The sequence below is a fragment of the Mandrillus leucophaeus genome, unplaced genomic scaffold (genome assembly GCF_000951045.1).
Source record: "Mandrillus leucophaeus isolate KB7577 unplaced genomic scaffold, Mleu.le_1.0 Scaffold13, whole genome shotgun sequence".
NCBI classification, from domain to species: domain Eukaryota; kingdom Metazoa; phylum Chordata; class Mammalia; order Primates; family Cercopithecidae; genus Mandrillus; species Mandrillus leucophaeus.
The window spans coordinates 5734597-5755652 of record NW_012101254.1 but is presented as its reverse complement, the minus strand read 5'-3'; the positions used below and the strand labels follow the sequence as shown (position 1 = coordinate 5755652).

The 21056-nt window shown below is 40.6% G+C and overlaps 1 protein-coding gene across 2 annotated transcripts in view; it reads right to left on the bottom strand.

Annotated features, from left to right (window-relative positions):
* Positions 1-21056, bottom strand: part of HADHA (hydroxyacyl-CoA dehydrogenase/3-ketoacyl-CoA thiolase/enoyl-CoA hydratase (trifunctional protein), alpha subunit) — a 61648-nt gene that overhangs the window by 34328 nt on the left and 6264 nt on the right. The window contains exons 2-7 of one of the 2 annotated variants that reach the window (XM_011972674.1): positions 19271-19312; positions 19103-19173; positions 17001-17134; positions 14623-14761; positions 12565-12684; positions 10568-10670 (exon numbers count right to left, since the gene is read on the bottom strand). In XM_011972674.1, coding sequence (XP_011828064.1) covers positions 10568-10670; positions 12565-12684; positions 14623-14761; positions 17001-17134; positions 19103-19173; positions 19271-19312 — 609 coding nt within the window. The remainder of the gene's footprint in view (positions 1-10567; positions 10671-12564; positions 12685-14622; positions 14762-17000; positions 17135-19102; positions 19174-19270; positions 19313-21056) is intronic. The other variant, XM_011972675.1, reaches the window with a different exon arrangement.

Genomic DNA, 21056 nt, shown 5'->3' with positions numbered 1-21056 from the left:
TCCAAAAGAAAGCAGGAAGAAGAAAAAAGGAACAAAGAACCGACAGGTCACCCTGGAAGGGTCAGAGGGTGCACCCTTCACCCCCACTGTGAGAAATCAATTTGTGAGGTGAGGCCCAGCATCTCTGCTCTGTGGTTGCTTTTCTTTGGAGGTCAGAAATTACGGTGGGAACTGCTACCATCAACTGGGATCCCTAAATGCAATGGGGATAAAGGAATCCCAGGGTGGCAGGGGCCAAGTAGCAGCACCATGCCAAATCAAGGTGGGCATGGTTACCATAATAAATAGTGGGGCCAAAGCAATAATCAGAATAGTCAGACTTGCAGAGACCTATGGCATTGGGTAGTTGATCATGGCGTCCCTAGAAAAGAAATAGATGAGCAGTCTACTAAACTCTCACTTGATCTATATAAGCAGAAGAATTCTAGGTCTGGTCAACAGAAGTATAACTTGAATCACTCGAAGAGAGTCATGGCCCCTTAATCAATTCCCAGAAATGAGCTACTTTACAGATCCAGAATCTCCGTAATGAAAGGGAAGCTGTGTCCTCTTGAGGAGACTTCCCTGTTTATCTTTCTCCTACCCTTCCCCAAAGGGACCTATGGCTATTTGCCTTGCAGAAGGGGAAACAATGATTTTTTGGGGATTACCAGACAATGGCTTCTGAACTAACACTAATTCCAGGGGACCCAAACATCACTGTGGTCCAGTAGTCAGAGTAGGGGCTTATGAAGTCAAGTGATCAATGGAGTTTTAGCTCAGGTCTGTCTCAGTGGGCCTAGCAGGTCCCTGAGCCCATCCTGTGGTTATTTTCCCAGTTTCAGAATGTACAATTGGAACAGACATACTCAGCAATGAGTAATATCACTGTATTCTCTGACTTGTAGAGTAAGGGCTACTATGGTGGGAAAGGCCAAGTGAAAGTCACTAAAACTGCCACTACCTAGAAAACAGTAAACCAAAGCAACACCACAATCCTGGAGGGACTGCAGAGATTAGTGTCACCATCAAGGACTGAAAGAGGTAGGGGGTGGTGATTCCTACTTCATTCCCATTCAACTTGCCTACTCTGGACAGTGCAGAAAACACATGGATCTTCTGGAATGACAGTGGATTACTATAAATTTAATCAGGTGGCAACTGCAATTGTAACTGGTGTTCCAGATGTCATTTTATTGCTTGAACAAATTAACATACATCCTTGGACCTGGTATGCAGTGACTGATCTGACAGAAGCTTTTTTTTCTTGGTTATCCGTTAGTAAAGACCATCAGAAGCAGTTTGCTTTCAGCAATATACCTTCAATGACTTACCTTAGGGGTGGGTGTATTGTTTTCAACCATACATCATAATTTAGTCCACAAAGAGCCTGATTACCTTGTCCTTCCACAAGATATCATGCTGGTTCATTACACTGTGATATTATGCTGAATGGATCTGGTGAGCAGGAAGTATTAACTACTCTAGACATGCTGGGGGTAACACGTGTGTGACAGAAGGTGGGAAATAAATCCCTCCAAAATTCAGGGCCTTCCATGTTAGTGAAATTTCTGGGAATCCAGTGGTCTAGGGCATACAAAGACATACCTTCTGTTGTAAAGGGTAAGTGTTGCACCTGGCCCCTCCTACCACAAAAAGACACGCAGAACACCTGGGCGCTGCTTCAGACTTTGGAGACAACATATTACTCATTTGGGTTGCTACTCCAGCCCATTTACTGAGTAACTAAAACAGCTGCTAGTTTAAGTGGGACCCAGCACAAGAGAAACAGTTCTGCCATTTGGGCCATGTGATTCAAACCCAATGGTGCCTGAAGTGTCGGCAGCAGACAGAGATGCTGTCTGGAGTCTTTAATAGATCTCTATTAGGTGAATCACAACACAGACGCTTAGAATTTTAGAAAAAGCCCTAGCATCCTCTGTGACTACTCTCCTTTTGGCAAACAGTGTTTGGCTTGTTAGTGGGACTTCGTAGAGACTCAAAGCTTAACCATGGGGCATCAAGTTACCAGGTGACCTGAGCTGCGATCATGAAACAGATGTTGTCTAACCTACTAAGCCATAAAGTGGGGTGTACATGGTAGCACTCCATTATCAAATGGCAGTGGTATATGTAAGACTGGGCTTAAACAGACACTAAAGGCACAAGCTGCATGAGGAAGTAGCCAAAATACTCCACGGCCCTGTTCTTTGTCTCTCCTAGCCTGCACCTATGGCCTCATGGGGAGTTCTCTATGGCCAGTTGATTGGCAAAGAAAAACTCGGGCCTGGTTTGTAGACACTTCTGTGTGATATGCAGGTTCCACCTGGAAGTGTACAGCTGTAACACTACAGTCCCTTCTGGGACGCCCCTTAAGGACAGTGGTGAAGGGACAGCCTCCCAGTGGGCAATACTTCTGGCAGTGCACCTGGTTGTCCATTTTGTCTAGAAAGAAAAATGGCCTGAACTAAGGGTCTACTCTGATTCATAGGCTGTGGCCAACGGTTTGCCTGGATGGTCAGGAACTTGGGGGAACACAGATGAAAAACTGTTGGCAAGGTGTTATGGGCTGAATTGTTTCCCCCCTACCCCATTCATATGTTGAAGTCCTAACCTCCAGTATCTCAGAATGTGACTATAATTGGGGATAGGGCCTTTAAAGAAGTGATTAAGTTAAAATGAGGCCATTAGGGTGTGCCCTGATCCAATCTGACTGGTGTCCTTATAAGAAGAAAAAATTTGGACACACAAAAGAGATGCCAGGGATATGCAGACAGAGTAAGAAAGCAGGGCCATCTGCAAGCCAAAGAGAGATGCCTCAGAAGAAACCAAACCTGCTAACACCTGATCTTAGACTTCCAGTTTCCAGAAATGCGAGAAAACATGTTAAGTTTCTGTTGTTTAAGCCACTCAGTCTGGTATTTGTTATGGCAGCCCTAGCAAACTAATATACAAGGACACCTGGGGAGTAGGTCAGTGGACAAACCTCTCTGAACAGGCAAATAATGTGAAAACACTGTGTCCCATTAAATGCTCATCAAAGAGTGACCTCAGTCGAGGATTTCAATGACAAATTGGATGGGATGACTTGTTCTATGGATACCAGTCAGCATCTTTCCCCAGTCACTCTTGTCACTGCTTTATGAACAGCGGCCATGATGGCGAGTGTGGAGGTTATGCATGGGCTTAGGCAATGTGGACTTTCATTTACCAAGGCCCATCTGGCTACAGCCACTGTTGAGTGCCCAATCAGCCAGTAGCAGAAACCTACACTGAATCCCTCATATGGAGAGTCTCCAGGGTGATTAGGGGGCCACCTTGTGGCAGGTCGATTACTTTGCACTGCTTCTGTCATGGAAAGGGCAGTGCTTTGGTTCTTACTGGAACATTTACTGTGAATATCAATTTGCCTTCCTGGCACGCAATGCTTTTGCCAAAACTACCATTTGTGGACTTACAGAGTGCCTTATCCACCATTATGGTATCCCACCAAGCACTGCTTCTTATCAAGGAACTAACTTCTTAGTAAGTGAAGTGCAGCAATGGGCCATGCTCACAAAACACTGATCTTACTGCATCATTGGGAAGCAGCTGGCTCGACAGAATGGTAGGATGGACTACTGAAGACTCCATCACAGTGCCAGTTAAGTGGCAGTATTTTGCAGAGTCAATGTCCTCCATGATGTGCAAATGTTTTAAGTCAGCTTCCAGCATAGGGTGCTATTTTTCCCACAGCCAGGATTCGTGAGTCCAGAAATCAAGGAGAGCAAACAGAAATTACCCTGTTCACTATTACCCCTAGTGATCTAATCTACCAGCAAAATTTCTGCTTCTTGTCCCTGCAACTTTGGGCTCTGCCTGTCTAGAAGGCTTGGTTCCAAAGGGAGGAATGCTTCCACCAGGAGACACAACAATGATTCTACTGAACTGGAAGTTAAAACTGCCATCTGGCCACTTTGGGCTCCTCATGCCTTGAAATCAACAGGCAGCAGAGGGCGGGTACTGTACTGGCTGGGGTGATTAATCCTGATTACCAAGGGGAAATTAGGTTGCTACTACACAACAGAGGTAAGGAAGAGTATGTCTCAAATGTGGCAGACCTCTTAGGGTGTCCCTTAGTACTAACATGACCTCTAATTAGTCAGTAGAAAATCACAACCCAATTCGCACAGGACTGCTAGTGGCCTAGAAGACATTTTAGGAATGAAGGTCACCCCACCAGGCAAAGAACTAGGACAAACTGAGGTACTTCCTGAGGGCAAAGGGAATATGAAAAGGGGAGTAGAAATATCACCCTTTCCACACCAGACCTGGTACACAGTCAGTGCATTGCGGTGTCATCTGAGGGAGCTGCAGTCAAGGACTTGGGTCTCTGGGGCTGGCTAAGCTCTTATACAAATGTGCATTCCTAGCCTAGATGCCTTCTATTCCTAGGTCTTTTTATATGGGGACTTTGGCTGAGGCCTTCTTCAGGTGCCTCTGCTGAGACCTTGTCAAAGGAGGAAGGGGAAATCTTTTATTTATTTATTTTTGAGACAGAGTCTCACTCTGTCGCCCAGGCTGGAGTGCAGTGGCACAATCTCGGCTCACTGCAACCTCTGCCTCCCGGGTTCAAGTGATTCTCCTGCTTCAGTCTCCTGAGTAGCTGGGATTACAGGCATGTGCCACCACGCCTGGCTAATTTTCGTATTTTTAGTGGAGATGAGGTTTTGCCATGTTGGCCAGGCTGGTCTCGAACTTCTCACCTCAGGTGATCCGCCCGCCTCGACCTCCCAAAGTGCTGGTATTACAGGCATGAGCCACTGCACCCGGCAGGAAGGGGAAATCCTAAAGACACTTCTCCCAGTCTACTCCACTCTCCTCACCCAGGGTCCATAAAGCCTCAGGAACCTTTTGTTCAGGGCTTTTGCAACAGTGCGATGACACCCACTTGTATGCTAATCTACCAGATCCTCAACCAGTGTACCATTCCATGGGGAAAATGGTATAGGGAGGAGCTGGCACTTTCTTTGGTTTTAGCCTTTTGTGTAAACTATCATAGTAAGTGAATAAAGGCTCCGCTGTTACTTTCCTTTTGGGTTGTTTAATTATTTACTCTGACATTTGATAGCTCAGTTCTCTTTCCAGATCAGCTGAATACTAATCTGGAAATATGATAAATATTCATTTCTGAATACAGAAATGAATACTGTACTATTTATGAGGATTTCTTTCTTATTTTGTTATGAATGTATATAATTAACCAAATATTTGTGTTTTCTTCTCTAGCTCCTTATCATCTAATATAAGATGTATCCATAATAGTTAACTTTATATCATAGCATTTATGTTACAGAATATGAGAGAAGAGTGAATTTCACCCAAGGACTCGGCATCCTCTTCTAGGGAAAGGATTAGTGTATTTTTGGTTGTATAAAGGAGAATTGCATCATGTCAGGATTAAGTATGACTCTTGTCATTGCCTTTATTTGAAGACTAAGTATGGCTTCAGGAGATGTGTATGGGTATCAAACAGACAAGGCGTGGAGTATGATAGTCTTCAAATATGTCAACTTGGCTAGGCTACAGCCCAGTTATTCAATAAACATTAACCTAGATGTTATTGCGAAGGTATTTTATAAGTGATTAAAGTCCTATCAGCTGATAAACTATCAATATCAGGAATGAATGAGGAGACATCATTATAGAGTATAAAAACATTAAAATGACAAGTATGAACAACTTTTTTGCAATAAATTTGGCAAATTGTTAATAGATGAAATGAACAAATTATTTGAAAGACACAAACTACTACCATAGCTTACTCTAGAATGGAGAACCTGAATAGCCCTATATCTATTAATTGAATTCACAAGTAAAAACTTTCCCAACAAAGAAAACTAGGAGCCCAGGAATTACTGGTTAATTCTACCAAGTATTTAAGAAATAATACCAACTCTACATAAAATCTTTCAGAAAATATGGAGGCCAGGCACGGTGGCTCACACCTGTAATCTCAGCACTTCGGGAGGCTAAGGCAGGCGGATCATGAGGTCAGGAGATTGAGTCCATCCTGGCCAACATGGTGAAACACCATTTCTACTAAAAATACAAAAATTAGCCTGCGATCTCGCCACTGCACCACTCCAGCCTGGCGACAGGGCGAGACTCCGTCTCAAAAAAAAAAAAAAAAAAAAGAGAGGAGAGAATACTTCTCAATTCATTTTATGAAGCCAGCATTACCCTGATACCAACACCAGGCAAAAATATCATAAGAAAATTATCCCTGAGACTTTATCCCTCATGACCAAACATAAAAATCCTTTATAATATGTGACAACAAAATGGAGTTTATTCGAAGAAACAAGGCTGGTTCAATATTCAAAAATCAATGTGACTGACATTATTAATAGACTAAAAAAGAAAAAAAACCCACAATTATCTCAGTAGATGGAGAAAAGGCATGACAAAATTCAATACTCATTCTCAGCAAACCTGATAAAGAGTACATATGAAAAACCTACAACTAACACCATACTTAATACTGAATGCTTTCCTCCTAAGACTGGGAACAGGTTGACAGTATTTGTTCTCATGACTTCTATCCAATATTGTACACAGGTCTTAGACATTGTGGTAAGTCAAGAAAAAGAAATAAATGGCATCTATATTGGAAAGAAAGAAGCCAAACTATCTTTACTTAAAGACAACATAATTAACTATGTAGAAAATCCTCAGGAATCTATTAAAAAAAAAAAAAAAGGCTAGTAGAACTAGTAAATGAATTTGGCTAAACCACAATATACAAGGTCCATGTCCAAAAATCTTTGTATTTCTATATTCTAGTGAGAAATTAAAGTTAAAAAAGTAAAACAGCCTAAAAGTATGAAATTCCTAGGCATAAATTTAACAAAATGTGTTCAAGATCTATTCATTCAAAAGTACCAAACACTACTGAGAGAAATTTAAAGACCTAAATAAACAGAGAACTTTACCATGTTCAAGGATGAAATGACTCAATATTTTCAAGCTGTCAATTCTCCCCAAATTTATATACTGATTCAATGCAATTCCAATAAAACTTGAAATGAATCACAGACCAAAATGTAAGAGCTAAAACTAGAAAATTTCTAGAAGAAAGTATACAGGAACATCTTAGTGATCTTCAGTTAGAAAAAAATTTTTAGATCCCACACTAATAGCATGATCCATAAATACTTCAAATGGATCACAAACCAAAATGTAAGAGTTAAAACTAGAAAATTTCTAGAAGAAAGTATACAGGAAAATCTTAGTGATCTTGAATTAGAAAAATGTTTTTTAGATACCACACTAATAGCATGATCCATAAAAGAGAAACTTGATAAACCAGACTTCATTACAATTAAGAATTTCTGCTCTTATATAGTGAAAAGATAAGCCACAGACTATGAGGAAATATTTGCAAATCATATATTTGATAAAGGACTTGTATCCTAATATATAAAGAACTCTGAAAACTCAGTAATAGGAAAAACAACTCAGTCCAACAAAATGGGCAAAAAATTTGAACAGATGCCTCTTTATAAGATATACAGATATTCAATATATTTGGTAATTAGGGTAATATAAAAACCACAAGGAAATATGACTACATTCCAGCTGGGTATGGTGGCACACACCTATAATCTCAGCACTTTGGGAGGCTGAGGCAGGTGGATAACTTGAGGTCAGGAGTTTGAGACCAGCCCTGACAACATGGTAAAACCCAATCTCTACTAAAAATACAAAAATTAGTTGGACATGGTGGTAGGTGCCTATAGTCCCAGCTACTTGGGACGCTGAGGGAGGAGAATTGCTTGAACATCGGAGGCGGAGGTTGCAGTGAGCCAAGATTGTTCCACTGCACTCCAGCCTGGGCAACAGAGTGAGACTGTGTCTCAAAAAAAAAGAAAGAAAAAATAACTGTTACTACATTCCTGTTAGAATGTCTAAAATTAAAAAGTTTGACCATGCAAAGTGGCTGGTACCTAGAACTCTCATATACTGCTGGTGGGAATGCAAAAGAGTATAACCACTTTGGGAAAACAGTCTGACAGGAAAGCAAACACATACCTAGCACACGCTAGTGGCACATGCCTCATAATCCCAGCTTCTTGGGAGGTTGAGGCAGGAAGATTGCTTGAGCCCAGGAGTCTGGGGCCAGCCTCGGTGACATAGCAAGACTCAAAGACTCATCTCTAAAATTTTTTTTTTTTTTTTCTTCCCAGAGATAAGGTTTCCCTCTGTCACCCAGGCTGGAGTGCAGTGGCCTGATCATAGCTCAATGTGACCTCAAACTCCTGGGTTCAAGCAATCCTCCTGCCTCAGCCTCCCTAGTAGCCAGGACTACAGGCATGTGCCACCACACCCAACTAATTAAAACTTTATATTTTGTTGAGACAGAGTCTTGTTATGCTGCTCAGGCTAAACTTTTTTTTCAAAAGCTAATATATATCTGTTATATGGACTAGTCAATCCACTCTTTAGTATTTACCCAACAGAAATGAAACATTTGTCCACATAAAGACTTTTTGTTTTTTGAGACAGTCCCGCTCTGTCACCCAGGCTGGAGTGCAGTGGTGCAATCTTGGCTCACTGCAACCTCCACCTCCTGGGTTCAAGCGATTCTCCTACCTTAGCCTCCCAAGTAGCTGGGACCACAAGTGCACACCACTACACACAGCTAATTTTTGTATTTTAAGTAGAGACGGGGTTTCACCATGCTGGTCAGGCTTGTGTTGAATTCCTGACCTCAGGCGATCAGCCTGCCTCAGCCTCCCAAAGTGCTAGGATTAGAGGCTTGAGCTACCATGCCCAGTCACGCCCACATGAAGACTTAAAGATGAATGTTTACAGCAGTTTTATTCAGAATAGCCCTAAATTAGAAACAACTCAAATGCTCATCATTTGGTGAATGGATAAACAAACTATGGTACATTTCTACAATGGAGTAACACTCAGCAATAAGAAGGAACAAACTGCTGATATATGCAACAGTATGGATGCATCTCAAAAGCATTATGCTAAGTGAACGAAGAGTAAAACAAGCTACATACCAGAAATGTTTAAAAAAATTTTTTTTAAAGATGGCATCTCACTCTGTTGCTCAGGCTGGAGTACAGTGGTGCAATCATAGCTCACTACAGCCTTGAACTTCTGGGCTCAAACAATATTCCTGCCTCAGCCTCCTGACTAGCTGGGACTACAGGTGTACACTATGATACCCAGCTAATTTAAAAAAAATTCTTTATTAAGAGATGGGATCTTGCTCTGTTGTCCAGGCTGATCTTGAATTCCTGGCCTCAAGCAATTCTCCCACCTCAGCCTCCCAAAGTGCTATGATTACAGGAGTGAGCCACCATGCATGGCTATTTTTGGATTGTGGCAGTGTTTACATAGCTATATACATTTTCAAAACTCAAAGTATACATTAAAAATTGGTCAATTTCACCAGACACAGTGGCTCACACCTGTCATCTCCGCACTTTGGGTGGCTGAGGCACGAGGATTGCTTCAGCCCAGGAGTTTGAGACTAGCCTGGACAACAGAGTGAGATCTTGTTTCTACAAAAAATAAAAAATTAGCTAGTGTGGCAGCATATGCCTGTGGTCTCAGCTACTCGGGGGGCAGAAGTGGGAAGATCATTTGAGCCCAAAAAGTTGAGGTTGCAATAAGCTATATTCACACCACTATACTCCAGTCTGAGCAACAGCTGTCTCTTATACACATCTAGATGTGTATAAGAGACAGCACACACACACACACACACACAAAAATTAACACATTTACTATTATGTAAATAATATCTCAATAATGCTGATTTTCAAGAAATATAAGGGTGATGAATATACAAATCAGAATAGTGGCTTCTTTGGATAAAGGGAGGCAAAGAAACTGAATGGGAGGAAGTAGCCCATCAGTAGATGTCAATTATTGTTAATATTCTCAGGTTGGTTGTTTCATTTATTATCTTACTAAAACAGACACAAGAAACTGAAGGAAGGTTATGCATGGATAATGATACAGGTAATTTAAGAATCAAAAATAATGACTTGACTGAATTCTGTACTCCTAATGTTCTAATTATAAACCAAAATAAAAATCAGGGTGATGTTGAAAATGATTTAGTATTAGCTATTTTAGAAAACTTCCTTCCTTAGAATACTGACCCATTTCTTAAGAGTTTGAGCTTCACTCTGTGCTTCCTGTGATATTCAAGAGGTTAACCATTTTTTCTTTTGAGATGGGAGCCTGGCTCTGTTGCCCAGACTGGAGCGCAATGGCACAATCTTGGCTCGCTGCAACCTCAGCCCCACCAGGTTCAAGCGATCCTCCTGCCTCATCCTCCCAAGTAGCTGGGACGACAGGTTTGTGCCACCACAGCTGGCTAATCATTTTTAGTGGAGACAGGGTTTCACCATGTTGGCAAGGCTGGTCTCAAACTCCTGACCTCAAATGGTCTTCCTGCCTCAGCCTCCCAAAGTGCCGGGATTACAGGCGTGAGCCACCATGCCTGGCATAAGAGGTTAATACTTTAAAAAAATAAGTAACTTTATAAGGCCCAACTCTGAGATGTGCTAACACTTACCCAGGGGTTCCACTAATTGGTCAACCAATCCCATTTTCTTTGCCCTGTCTGCACGAATGTTTCTACCAGTCAGCATCATGTCCAAGGCAGCAGGCACACCCACCTAACAGGCAAGCAAGGATGAGAGTATAGGGGGAAAGAAATCAGGGTGATAATTATATAGTTTACAAATCATCAAATGAACAAATATTAAAATGAAAAAAGTCAAACCATATGTTTATGCTATTTGTCAATAGCATAGATAAGTTATATTTAATACACTGATATACATTTGGGTAACTTTGGGGATTAGATACCTCTAGCTGAAGCAAAAATATCTTTATCTCTTAATTCAATATATAGGATTCTTATACTAATAAGGTAAAGAATTTCATGTTTCCTAAAATTGTACATTTCTGTTATTCTGAGGGGTTTTTTTCCTATCATTTATAAAATATTTAAAATTCTGGCCGGGCACGGTGGCTTACACCTGCAATCCCAGCACTTTGGGAGGCCAAGGCAGGTGGATCACCTGAGGTCAGGAGTTCAAGACCAGCCTGGCCTGACATGGTGAAACCCTATCTTTACTAAAAATACAAAAAATTAGCTGGGCATGGTGGGGCACACCTGTCATTCCAGCTACTCGGGAGGCTGAGGCACAAGAATTGCTTGCATCCAGGACGCGGAGGTTGCAGTGAGCCAAGATCACGCCACTGCACTCCAGCCTGAGCAACAGAGTGACTCTGTTCCAAAAATAAAATAAAATAAAATAAAATATAAAATAAAATAAAATAAGATAAAATAAATCATATTGAAAACAGCAAAGACTCTGAGAAACCTGATCGTTTTGATAAAGTCTTTAAAAAGAATTTTAACCTTAACAAAAATAGAACTCAGCTAGGGCTGCTTATATGATATTAGAAGAATGGCTTCTAGTAACATTCAAATACCAGCTATAGTTCAAGAAAAAAAAGGAGAAACTCAACAAATATTTTTGATACACATATATGCACATTCATTCTTTCAATAAATCCTTTTGACATTCCTATGAAGGAAAGCACATTATTATTATTAGAAAATTACCACCATAAACCTTGTTTTCTTTTGTGCTCAACTGAGATCAACTTCCCTGCAAAAAGTATGTCTGTTGAGCCTTGTTTTCACTGAGGAATCTAGAGTGCCAGAAGCTACAAGGTTCAGTGGGCCCTTGAGTTGACACTAAGACTGCTCTGTAGCATCCAGGTCTGACTGTCCTTCCCTTCTCCTTGGAATTCAAAACCTGCTGAGCTTCTTTTGGTTCCATAGGACACAGCAATGAGAACATCCAAATCAGATAATGAGGGAAAAGGTCTGTCTCTTATATTTATTATGAAATATTAATATGACTCATGGTTTTGAAAAACTGTTAAGACGGTACTATATGGAAAAGGAACCAATTAAACCATAAGCTCCAGAAAAGCAAGACATGCATCTTAGTCATCTTTATCCTTCCTCAGAGACTAACAAAGGACCTTGATCAATAATTCTGTGGAATTAGGCCAGGCGTGGTGGCTCACATCTGTAATCCCAGCACTTTGGGAGGCCAAGGTGGGAGGATTACCTGAGGTCGCGAGTTCAAGACCAGCCTGGCCAACATGGTGAAACCCCGTCTCTACTAAAAAATTAGCTGGGTGCAGTGGCGCGTGCCTGTAATTCCAGCTATTCGGGAGGCTGAGGCAGGACAATTGCTTGAACCCACGAGGAGAAGGTTGCAGTGAGCTGAGATCGCGCCACTGCACTCTAGCCTGAGCTACAGAGCGAGACTTTGTCTCAAAAGAAAAGAAAAAAAAAGAAAAAAGAAAAAAAAATTCTGTGGAATTGAAAAAATAAAACCAGGAATAAAAGTCTGTCATTGATCCTGTACACTCATATTTTATTTGGTTTTTTAATTCTACAATGAATGCCCATATTATTCATTTTATATACGAAAACAGATCTAAAGAGGGCATATAGGTTCACAAAGGGGATGTTAGACTCACCATTTTGGGCAGCCTTTGTGTGCCTCCTGCTCCTGGTAAGGCCCCCAGCAAGACTTCAGGGACACCTAATACTGTTTTTCTGTCTTTTGTTGCTATTCTGTATTGGCATGAAATGGCAAGCTTTGAACAAATGAAAGAAAATTAGAATGTTAGAAAATGTGACTTAGTAGCAACTTGAGATCGATAAGGGTCTAAAGATTACTTATAAAGCAGGAATGTGCTCACAGAAAAAACTGAAATTCCTTAGGCTGGCATTTAATAATTTCTAGAATTTACCTTTTTAGCCTTTTTTTCACACTTTTCCTCTAATTTACTAACCTCTTTTTGGGCCGTAGATCTCCTGAAAAATCTACTGAAAGCTAGAGAAGCTCTCAAGAGAAAAATGCACACACAATTTTATATGGACCCCAGGTTAAAAAGCCCTGGACTCTCCAATCAAGCACATCTACTTATGGTGTCCTAGTTGGCTTTACTTTTGCCTTTGCTCACACCATACCATGTGTGGAATTGTTTAGCCCTCCATATTCTGGTTAATCAAATTCTGCTTATAGTTTAGGGCCAGGCACAGGTTTTCTTAATTAATATAGTCATGTGTCACATAATGAGGGGGATATGTTCTGAGAAACCTGTCATTAGGCAATTTTGTTGTTGTGTGAACATCGTAGAGTGTACTTACACAAACCCAAATGGCAGAGCCTGCTACACATCTAGGCTATATGGGATAGCCTGTTGCTCCTAGTCCAGTGGTACCCAACCTTTTTGACACCAGGGACTGGTTTCTCGGAAGATAATTTTTTCCAAGAACTGGGGGTGGGGTGGGAGGGAGAGGTTTCAGGATGAAACTGTTCCACTTCAAATCATCAGGCATTAGAGGCCAATGGAGTGTGCAACCTGGATCCCTCTCATGTGCAGTTCACAACAGGGTTCCTGCTCTTATGAGAATCTAATGCCACTGCTGATATGACAGGAGATGGAACTCAGGTAGTAATGTTCACTCGCCCACTGCTCACCTCCTGCTGTGGGGCCCAGTTCCTAACAGGTTATGTCCTGGGGATTGGGGACCCCTGTCCTAAGGGGCTACAAACCTGGACAGCATGTGACTGTACTGAACACTGTAGGCAACTGTGGCACAGTGATAAGCATTTCTTTATAGAAATGCTTATCAGAAAAGGTATAGAAAAACATAGTGTTACAGTCTTATAGAACCACTGTTGTATATGCAATTGGTCATTGAAACGTTATATCGTAAATGACTGCATATGTGAAAGTGTCTGGCACAGAGTTCAGCATGTGAAAAGTGCTCAATGAATGTTTTCTTTTCCCCTTCTTTTTTTTCCTACATGTTTGGGTCTAGTAAGCATCTCTTCTCTCAAGTCTTCTATTATTTACCAAATTTACTACTGACAAAGCACTTACATTATGCTTTGTGTGTCTCAACCAGACTTAAGTAGCTTAAGAGCATAGATCACACTTCTGAATCTTTGCCCTGCAAACTTGAACCAGATTTTTAGAATTCAAAAGGACATTAGAGATGCAGTTCAAATGAAAACATCACACCTTCGTTTACTTGCTCTGTGCCACTTGCTCTGTGTCATGTGGATTAAGGATTAAAACCTATCCAGAAGTTTGATAACTAAAAACAAAGCTAGCCAGTCATGGTGGCTCACACCTATAATCCCAGCACTTTGGGAGGCCGAGGCAGGTGGATCACCTGAGGTCAGGAGTTTGAGACCAGCCTGGCCAACATGGTGAAACTCCATCTCTACTAAAAATACAAAAATTAGCTGGCCATGGTGATGCACACCTGTAATCCCAGCTACTGGGGAGGCTGAGGCAGGAGAATTGTTTGAAGCCGAGAGGCAGAGGTTGCAGTGAGCTAAGATGGTGTCATTGCACTCCAGCCTGGGAGACAAGAGCAAAATTCCATCTCAAAACAAAAAACAAAGCTGATTCTCCTCCAGAAACTTTTTCCAGGCAAAGCAGTAGCCTAAGAGTTTATAGCTGATGAATGCCACCAATGAGTTGGACAGTGTCTCAATAACTTTAGAATATCTATACCTCAAGTCCTCCTCCCAGGCAGGATCCATTGATGGCAGCCACAACAGGCTTTGGGGACTTTTCAAGTTTCTCTAATATTCTCTGTGCTTCTTGTGATAGCTGTGTTACTTCTTGAAGGGTCTTGCAAGCGGATAACATGCTGCATTATCCACAAAAGTAGAGAACAGAAAAAAAGACAAAACTATAACTTATTTGGTTCAATACTTATTCACTATACACTTATCCTATCATGCATCAATATTTGGTAATGAATCTTCAAATACTCAGAAGGTTAAGAATGATTTTGCAGGGCCGGGCACGGTAGCTCACACCTGTAATCCCAGCACTTTGGGAGGCCGAGGTGGGCGGATTACGAGGTCAGGAGATTGAGACCATCCTGGCTAACATGGTGAAACCCTGCCTCTAATAAAAATCCAAAAAAAAAAAAAAATTAGCCGGGCGTGGTGGTGGGCGCCGGTAGTCCCAGCTACTCGGGAGGCTGAGGCAGGAGAATGGCGTAAACCCAGGAGGCGGAGCTTGCAGTGAGCCGAGATCACACCACAGCACTCCAGCCTGGGCGACAGAGCGAGACTCCGTCTCAAAAAAAAATTTCTGGATCCAGAAAACATAAATGTGTTGTATAATTTGCTTTTACTTCTGTAATAAATCACTAAATGACAAAGCTTGGTACAAGGGAAAATCATCTTTGGTAAATTACTTCACTATCAGATTAAACATTTTACTATCAGGTAGTTAAACAGCAATAAAAATGACAGCAAAAGAAAAGCTTCCAAGTTGTTTAGAGAAATCTGAAACATTTTAACAGATCCCCTTAATGATTAAAAATGACCAGGTAGGCTAGGCATGGTGGCTCATGCCTGTAATCCCGGCACTTTGGGAGGCCAAGGCAGGTGGATCACCTGAGGTCAGGAGTTCGAGACCAGCCTGGTCAACATTGTGAAACTGAGTCTCTACTAAAAATACAAAAATTAGCTGGGCTTGGTGGTGCATTCCTGTAATCCCAGCTACTCAGGAGGCTGAGGCAAGAGAATCACTGGAACCCGGAAGGTAGACGTTGCAGTGGGCGGAGATCGCACCACTGTACTCCAGCCTGGCCAGCAGAGGGAGACTCCATCTCAAAAATAGATAAGTAAATAAAAATGATCAGGTGCAATGATGTTCCACTCAATGTCCTTTACTTTGTTTGTTTCATTTGCTACTTTGTGAACACATTTAGGATATGGATTTTGTACTTTTGACCAAGGACAACTAATATATTCTGTAATTTTGTACACTGAGAGTTGCTCAGCTGGCCTTAAAGAAGCTACAAGTATTTTCCTCTGGATATAGGTAGCTACTGCCAGGTACATCAGTGTGTCTTGTTTCCCCTCTTTATGTATGTGTAAACAATTGTAAATAAGTTAATGAAAGCACACATTCCACCATTTAGCAGAGGAAAAGAAAATACTAGCTGCATCTGTAAAGTCGCCTTTGACAATTTCAAGTCCTACACCCACTTCATTTCCCCGAAGCAGCCATCTTCATGTTTGTAGCGTCTCCTTCCAGACCAACTATGACTGTGTCCATAAATAGTATCAAAAATTACTCCATATTTGGTTTTAAAACATTTATAGAAACTATATACTGTATGAAACATTCTGCAATTTACTTTTCTTTTAACTTAACCTTACTTTTTGAGTTCTAACATCATATTGTGGATCTAGTTAATTCCTTTTACCTGCTTTGTAGTATTCTACTGTGCGAATAGTCCACATTTTACTTATCCATTTTCCTGACTGATATTTGGTTTTAAATTCTTCATTATTTTACACTATACGGACCAAACATCCTTATACACTGGTTCTTATAAACAAGGAATGAGATTTCTCTAGATCATGTGATGTGTGTGTATATATGTGTGTGTGTCCGTGTGTGTGTATATATATGTACATATATACATATACTTTTTAAAAATTTTTTTTTAAGACAGTCTCACTTTGTCACCCAGGCTGGAGTGCAGTGGTGCGATCTTGGCTCACTGCAACCTCTGCCTCCCACATTCAAGGGATTCTTGTGCCACAGCCTCCTGAGTAGCTGAGATTACAAGAGTGTGCCACCACGCCTAATTTTTGTACTTTTAGTGGAGACAGGGTTTCACCATGTTGGCCAGGTTGGTCTTGAGCTCTTGGCCTTATGTGATCTGCCTGCCTTGGGCTCCCAAAGTGCTGGGATTACAGGCAAGAACCACCACACCCAGCCTGATATGTACATTTTCAATTTTACAGGCCTGTGTCACTGTGCCCAGCACTTCTACCTTCTTTTAAAAGGAGAAATTATTAGGCCTAAGAAACACACTATTAACCAAGATACAAGGTGACTTCAAGTTTCCTAAAACTTACTTGATATCAGCACCTGCAATAAAGCAGCCTGGCTTTGATGAGATAAGGACGGCACTTCTGATTTGATCACTAGCCCAGATTTCATTCATAACTTCTGTGAATTCTGAATGCAGCTCTTTACTTAGTGTATTTACCTGCCAAAGGGAAATATATACAAGTAAGGGTTTAAATTTGAAGCACCGGATGTACATACAACCATCAAATGCTATTTTGATTATAATAAATATACTTATCCAGTAGAAATATACTGTTAGAAGAGAATAAGAAATACTATTCTCCCAGCAAGTCAGTAGCTTTCTATTTAGGCAACTTTGGCCCACTACAAGCACCCCTTCCTTTAAAAATAGGTCTCCTCGAAGGAGGAACTCAGGGTCATCCTCAGAGTTTGAATCATTTGTAGGCTACAAACAAATAGGTCTACAAACATTTATTGGCATGGAAAAAATATGTATAATGTTAAGAAAAATATGAAATACAAATGAGATATATAGGCCAGGCATGGTGGCTCATCCCTACAATCCCTGCACTTTGGGAGGCCAAGGCGGGCAGATCACTTGAGCTCAGGAGTTAGAGACCAGCCTGGGCAACATAATGGAACCCTGCCTCTACAGAAAATACAAAAATTAGCCGGGCCTGGCAGCACACGCCTATAGTCCCAGCTACTCAGGAGGCTTAGGTGGGAGGATCACCTGAGCCTGGGGAGGCTGAAGCTGCACTGAGCTGTGACTGTGCCACTGCACTCCAGCCTAGGAAACAGAATGAGACTCTATCTTCAAAAAAACCCCCTATAGTATGATCTAAGCTTTGTAAATATTATTCATTGAAACTGAATTAAATGTGATTATCCCACGGAAGATAACCAAGAAAAAAATGTGGTTATCTTTGGGTTTGAATTATGAATGGTTATTATTTTCTTCTTTATAATTTTTTACAGTCAAAAAATTTTCTACCATTGACATATATTACTTTTGTGTTCAGGAAAAATGTCCAACCTAAGAAAATTCTGAAAAAATATCTTAAGCTTGAATCATTGGTTAGTGGGTGCTAAAATTTACTCTAATAAAGGGGAATGGCTCTTACTTTCCTTAATTTGTGATAGTTGTCAACTGCTTCCATCTAGGTCTTATTACATCTAAGCCTCTGGCTACAAGTTTGTTATTGTTTTTTACAGAGACAAGGTCTTGCTCTGTCACCCAGGCTGGAGTGCAGTGGTGTAATCATAGCTCCCTGTAACCTTGAATTCCTAGGCATAAGTGATCTTTCCGCCTCAGCCTCCAGAGTAGCTCACGCTACAGGTGAACATCACCATACCCAACTATTTTTCACTTTTTATAGAGACAAGGTCTTGCTATGTTGCCCAGGGTAGTCTCAAACTCCTGGGCTGAAGTGATCCTTCTGCCTCAGCCATCCAGTGTCGGGACTGTAGGTGTGAACCACAGAGCCCGGCCTGGCTACAAGATTTTTAAAGTAAGAATACACCAAATTTAGATGGGGGAAAAGCATGGACTCTCACAATAGAGCTCTTCTTGGCAAAAGAATGGATTACTGTTACACACTTTGTTAAAGCTGCCAAAAACAAATGAAGTTTCAATTTGAACAGAATTTGCTTTCCAATATGTGAATTGCACTGAGTCATTCAGATCCCTCAGGAAACTTAAGAGTCAAGCATCTACATTTCACCCAGCCAACTTACTATGAATAGTGACTTACATCAGGCAGGTAATGAAGAAAATGGATTAACAACCTCATAATTAAGACGGGTAGGCAAATTTTGAGTCTTATAAACAAAGCTTGTACTCTGGTTCTTCTCTAATAAGTCACCTCCTCATTCTACACTATAACCAGAAGGCTAGTCTTGCTAATTCTTGATGTTAATCTGGCACCTAAGGTCAACAAGAGGAATTCTTACGCAAGAACCTCTGCTTTAGAAAACTGGCTTCCTTGGCAATCTGTCAAAGTTTAACATAACTATCGAAATTGTAAATTCACGTAAGATTACTGCCAGATTGGTAGATTTGGGGAAATATGGGATACAGCTTTTCCATTCAGGACTAGATTCACAATGTGGTTAGTAGAAAAAAACTGCAAATTAAATGAGATACCTTTGAATTGGGAGAGTTAATTCGAACAACTGCCACATCCCCTTTGACTCCATAGTTAATATGGGTTCTGGCTAAAAAGAAAAGAAAAATTTATTTGTAAACATATTTATTGCAACATAAACCCAAAAAGCAACGTAAGCATATATATTAAAAAGAAATTAAACTTACTCAGCAAAGCAGAAGATCCTGTAAAATTGCGGCATATATAACCTATAAGAAAAGATATTTCAAAATTAGTTTGCAAAACAATTTCTGTAGTACCTTTTATATATAACAAAGCTGTAATTTACAATAACAACAACAACAACAACCCCAAATCTGTACAATGTATTCTAGGCCATATGACTACTGTCATATATTTTTTCCATTTCAATTGTCAGGTCAGATGATTATTCAGATACTAAAAGAGGAAGATTGGCCCCCATAAAGGGATCTACATCCCCAGAACCTGTGAATATGTTAGGTTACATGGCAAAGGGGGATTAAGGTTGCTAATCAGTTGGCCTTAATAAAGAAAATTTATCATGGATTATCCAGGTGAGCCCAGTGTAATCACAAAAGGGAAGAGGGAAGCAAAGAGAACCAAAGAGATAGCAATGTAAGAATGACTTGGCCGCATGCTGAAGCAGGTAACAAGTCAAATAATTCAGGCAGCTTCTGGAAGCTGGAAAAAGTAAGGTAACGGATTTCCCCCTAAATCATCTGGAATGAACATAGCCCTGCCATTACCTTTGATTTTACCCAAGTGAAACCCATTTCAGACTTCTGACCTTCATAACTGTAATATACTTTTATCATTTCAGACTCTAACTCTGTGGTAATTTGTTACAGCAGCAATAGGAAACTAATACACTAAGCAATAAGTAACCTACAAAGCAATCCATAATGTCAGCTCCTAATGCATTCCAAATATATCCCAACTATGTTTTCCAGGCACTTCCCCTTTCAATTTTTTGGAGAGATGGACTTTGCAGCGTTATCAAAAGTAAAATCAAATAGCAACGGTAGCTACCATAAATGAAACACTTCATGTCACACTTTGTATTTTAAGTATTTCTAATTGAAAAGGTCTACACTGCATGCCACAAGAATAATCTTACTCCTTGGATAACAAAGACCAACTACTGTCTTTCCTAATCACTTCACTAGTTTAGGCTCTCCAGCATGATGATGAGATGATGATGATGATACGACCTTTTGAGCACAAACCACTACAAGAGAAACTCCAGTGGAAGTTCTTTCAATCTGGACTCTAGATAGAAGGTAAGGAACATTGGGGAATTCTAGGCAAACACTCTAACTTTGTTTTGGACATGACTCTACCTCTATTTCACCATTAAAGGCTTGCCTCGGTCCTGCTCTCATCCAAACATCTTGCTTTAGGTGATAACCAAGCTGTTATGGAGGCAGCCCAGGGTCAACATCCCATAATTACAACTTCCAATCTTCTTCAAAACACCCTTTTTCTTCCCTTGTCTTTCAGTCATGGTTCACCTCAAACATTTCTCCTATGCACCTCTTTAACTCCTTATTCCTTCTCCCTGCCCACATCTTCCAAATCTTGCCCAGTTATCTTAGGAAAAAGTTTTCTCTTTCTTTAGTTCTAAAAACAAAAACAAACTACCCCTTAACAGATTAGCAGCAATACACATGGAAACACTTGCATTCAGGAAAAGGCTTAAGTCTTACAGTAATATCTAAAAAAGAACTAGTGCTTTAACAATATCCAAAGGTTCCTTCATGCATCTCCTCTAATTACACTAGCTTTTCCCAGGTATTAGTCATTTAATTCTTAATTATTCATACTAAAACATTTTTGTTTTTGGTTTTCATAAAAATATACAGCATTTGTGCTACATTAGTGACTATATGGCTTTGGAATCCACAAATATAATTTAGGAGTGTGGGGAGTGCCTGCCTGATTTAGAAGTACTATAAAAAAAAAGTTAAAATT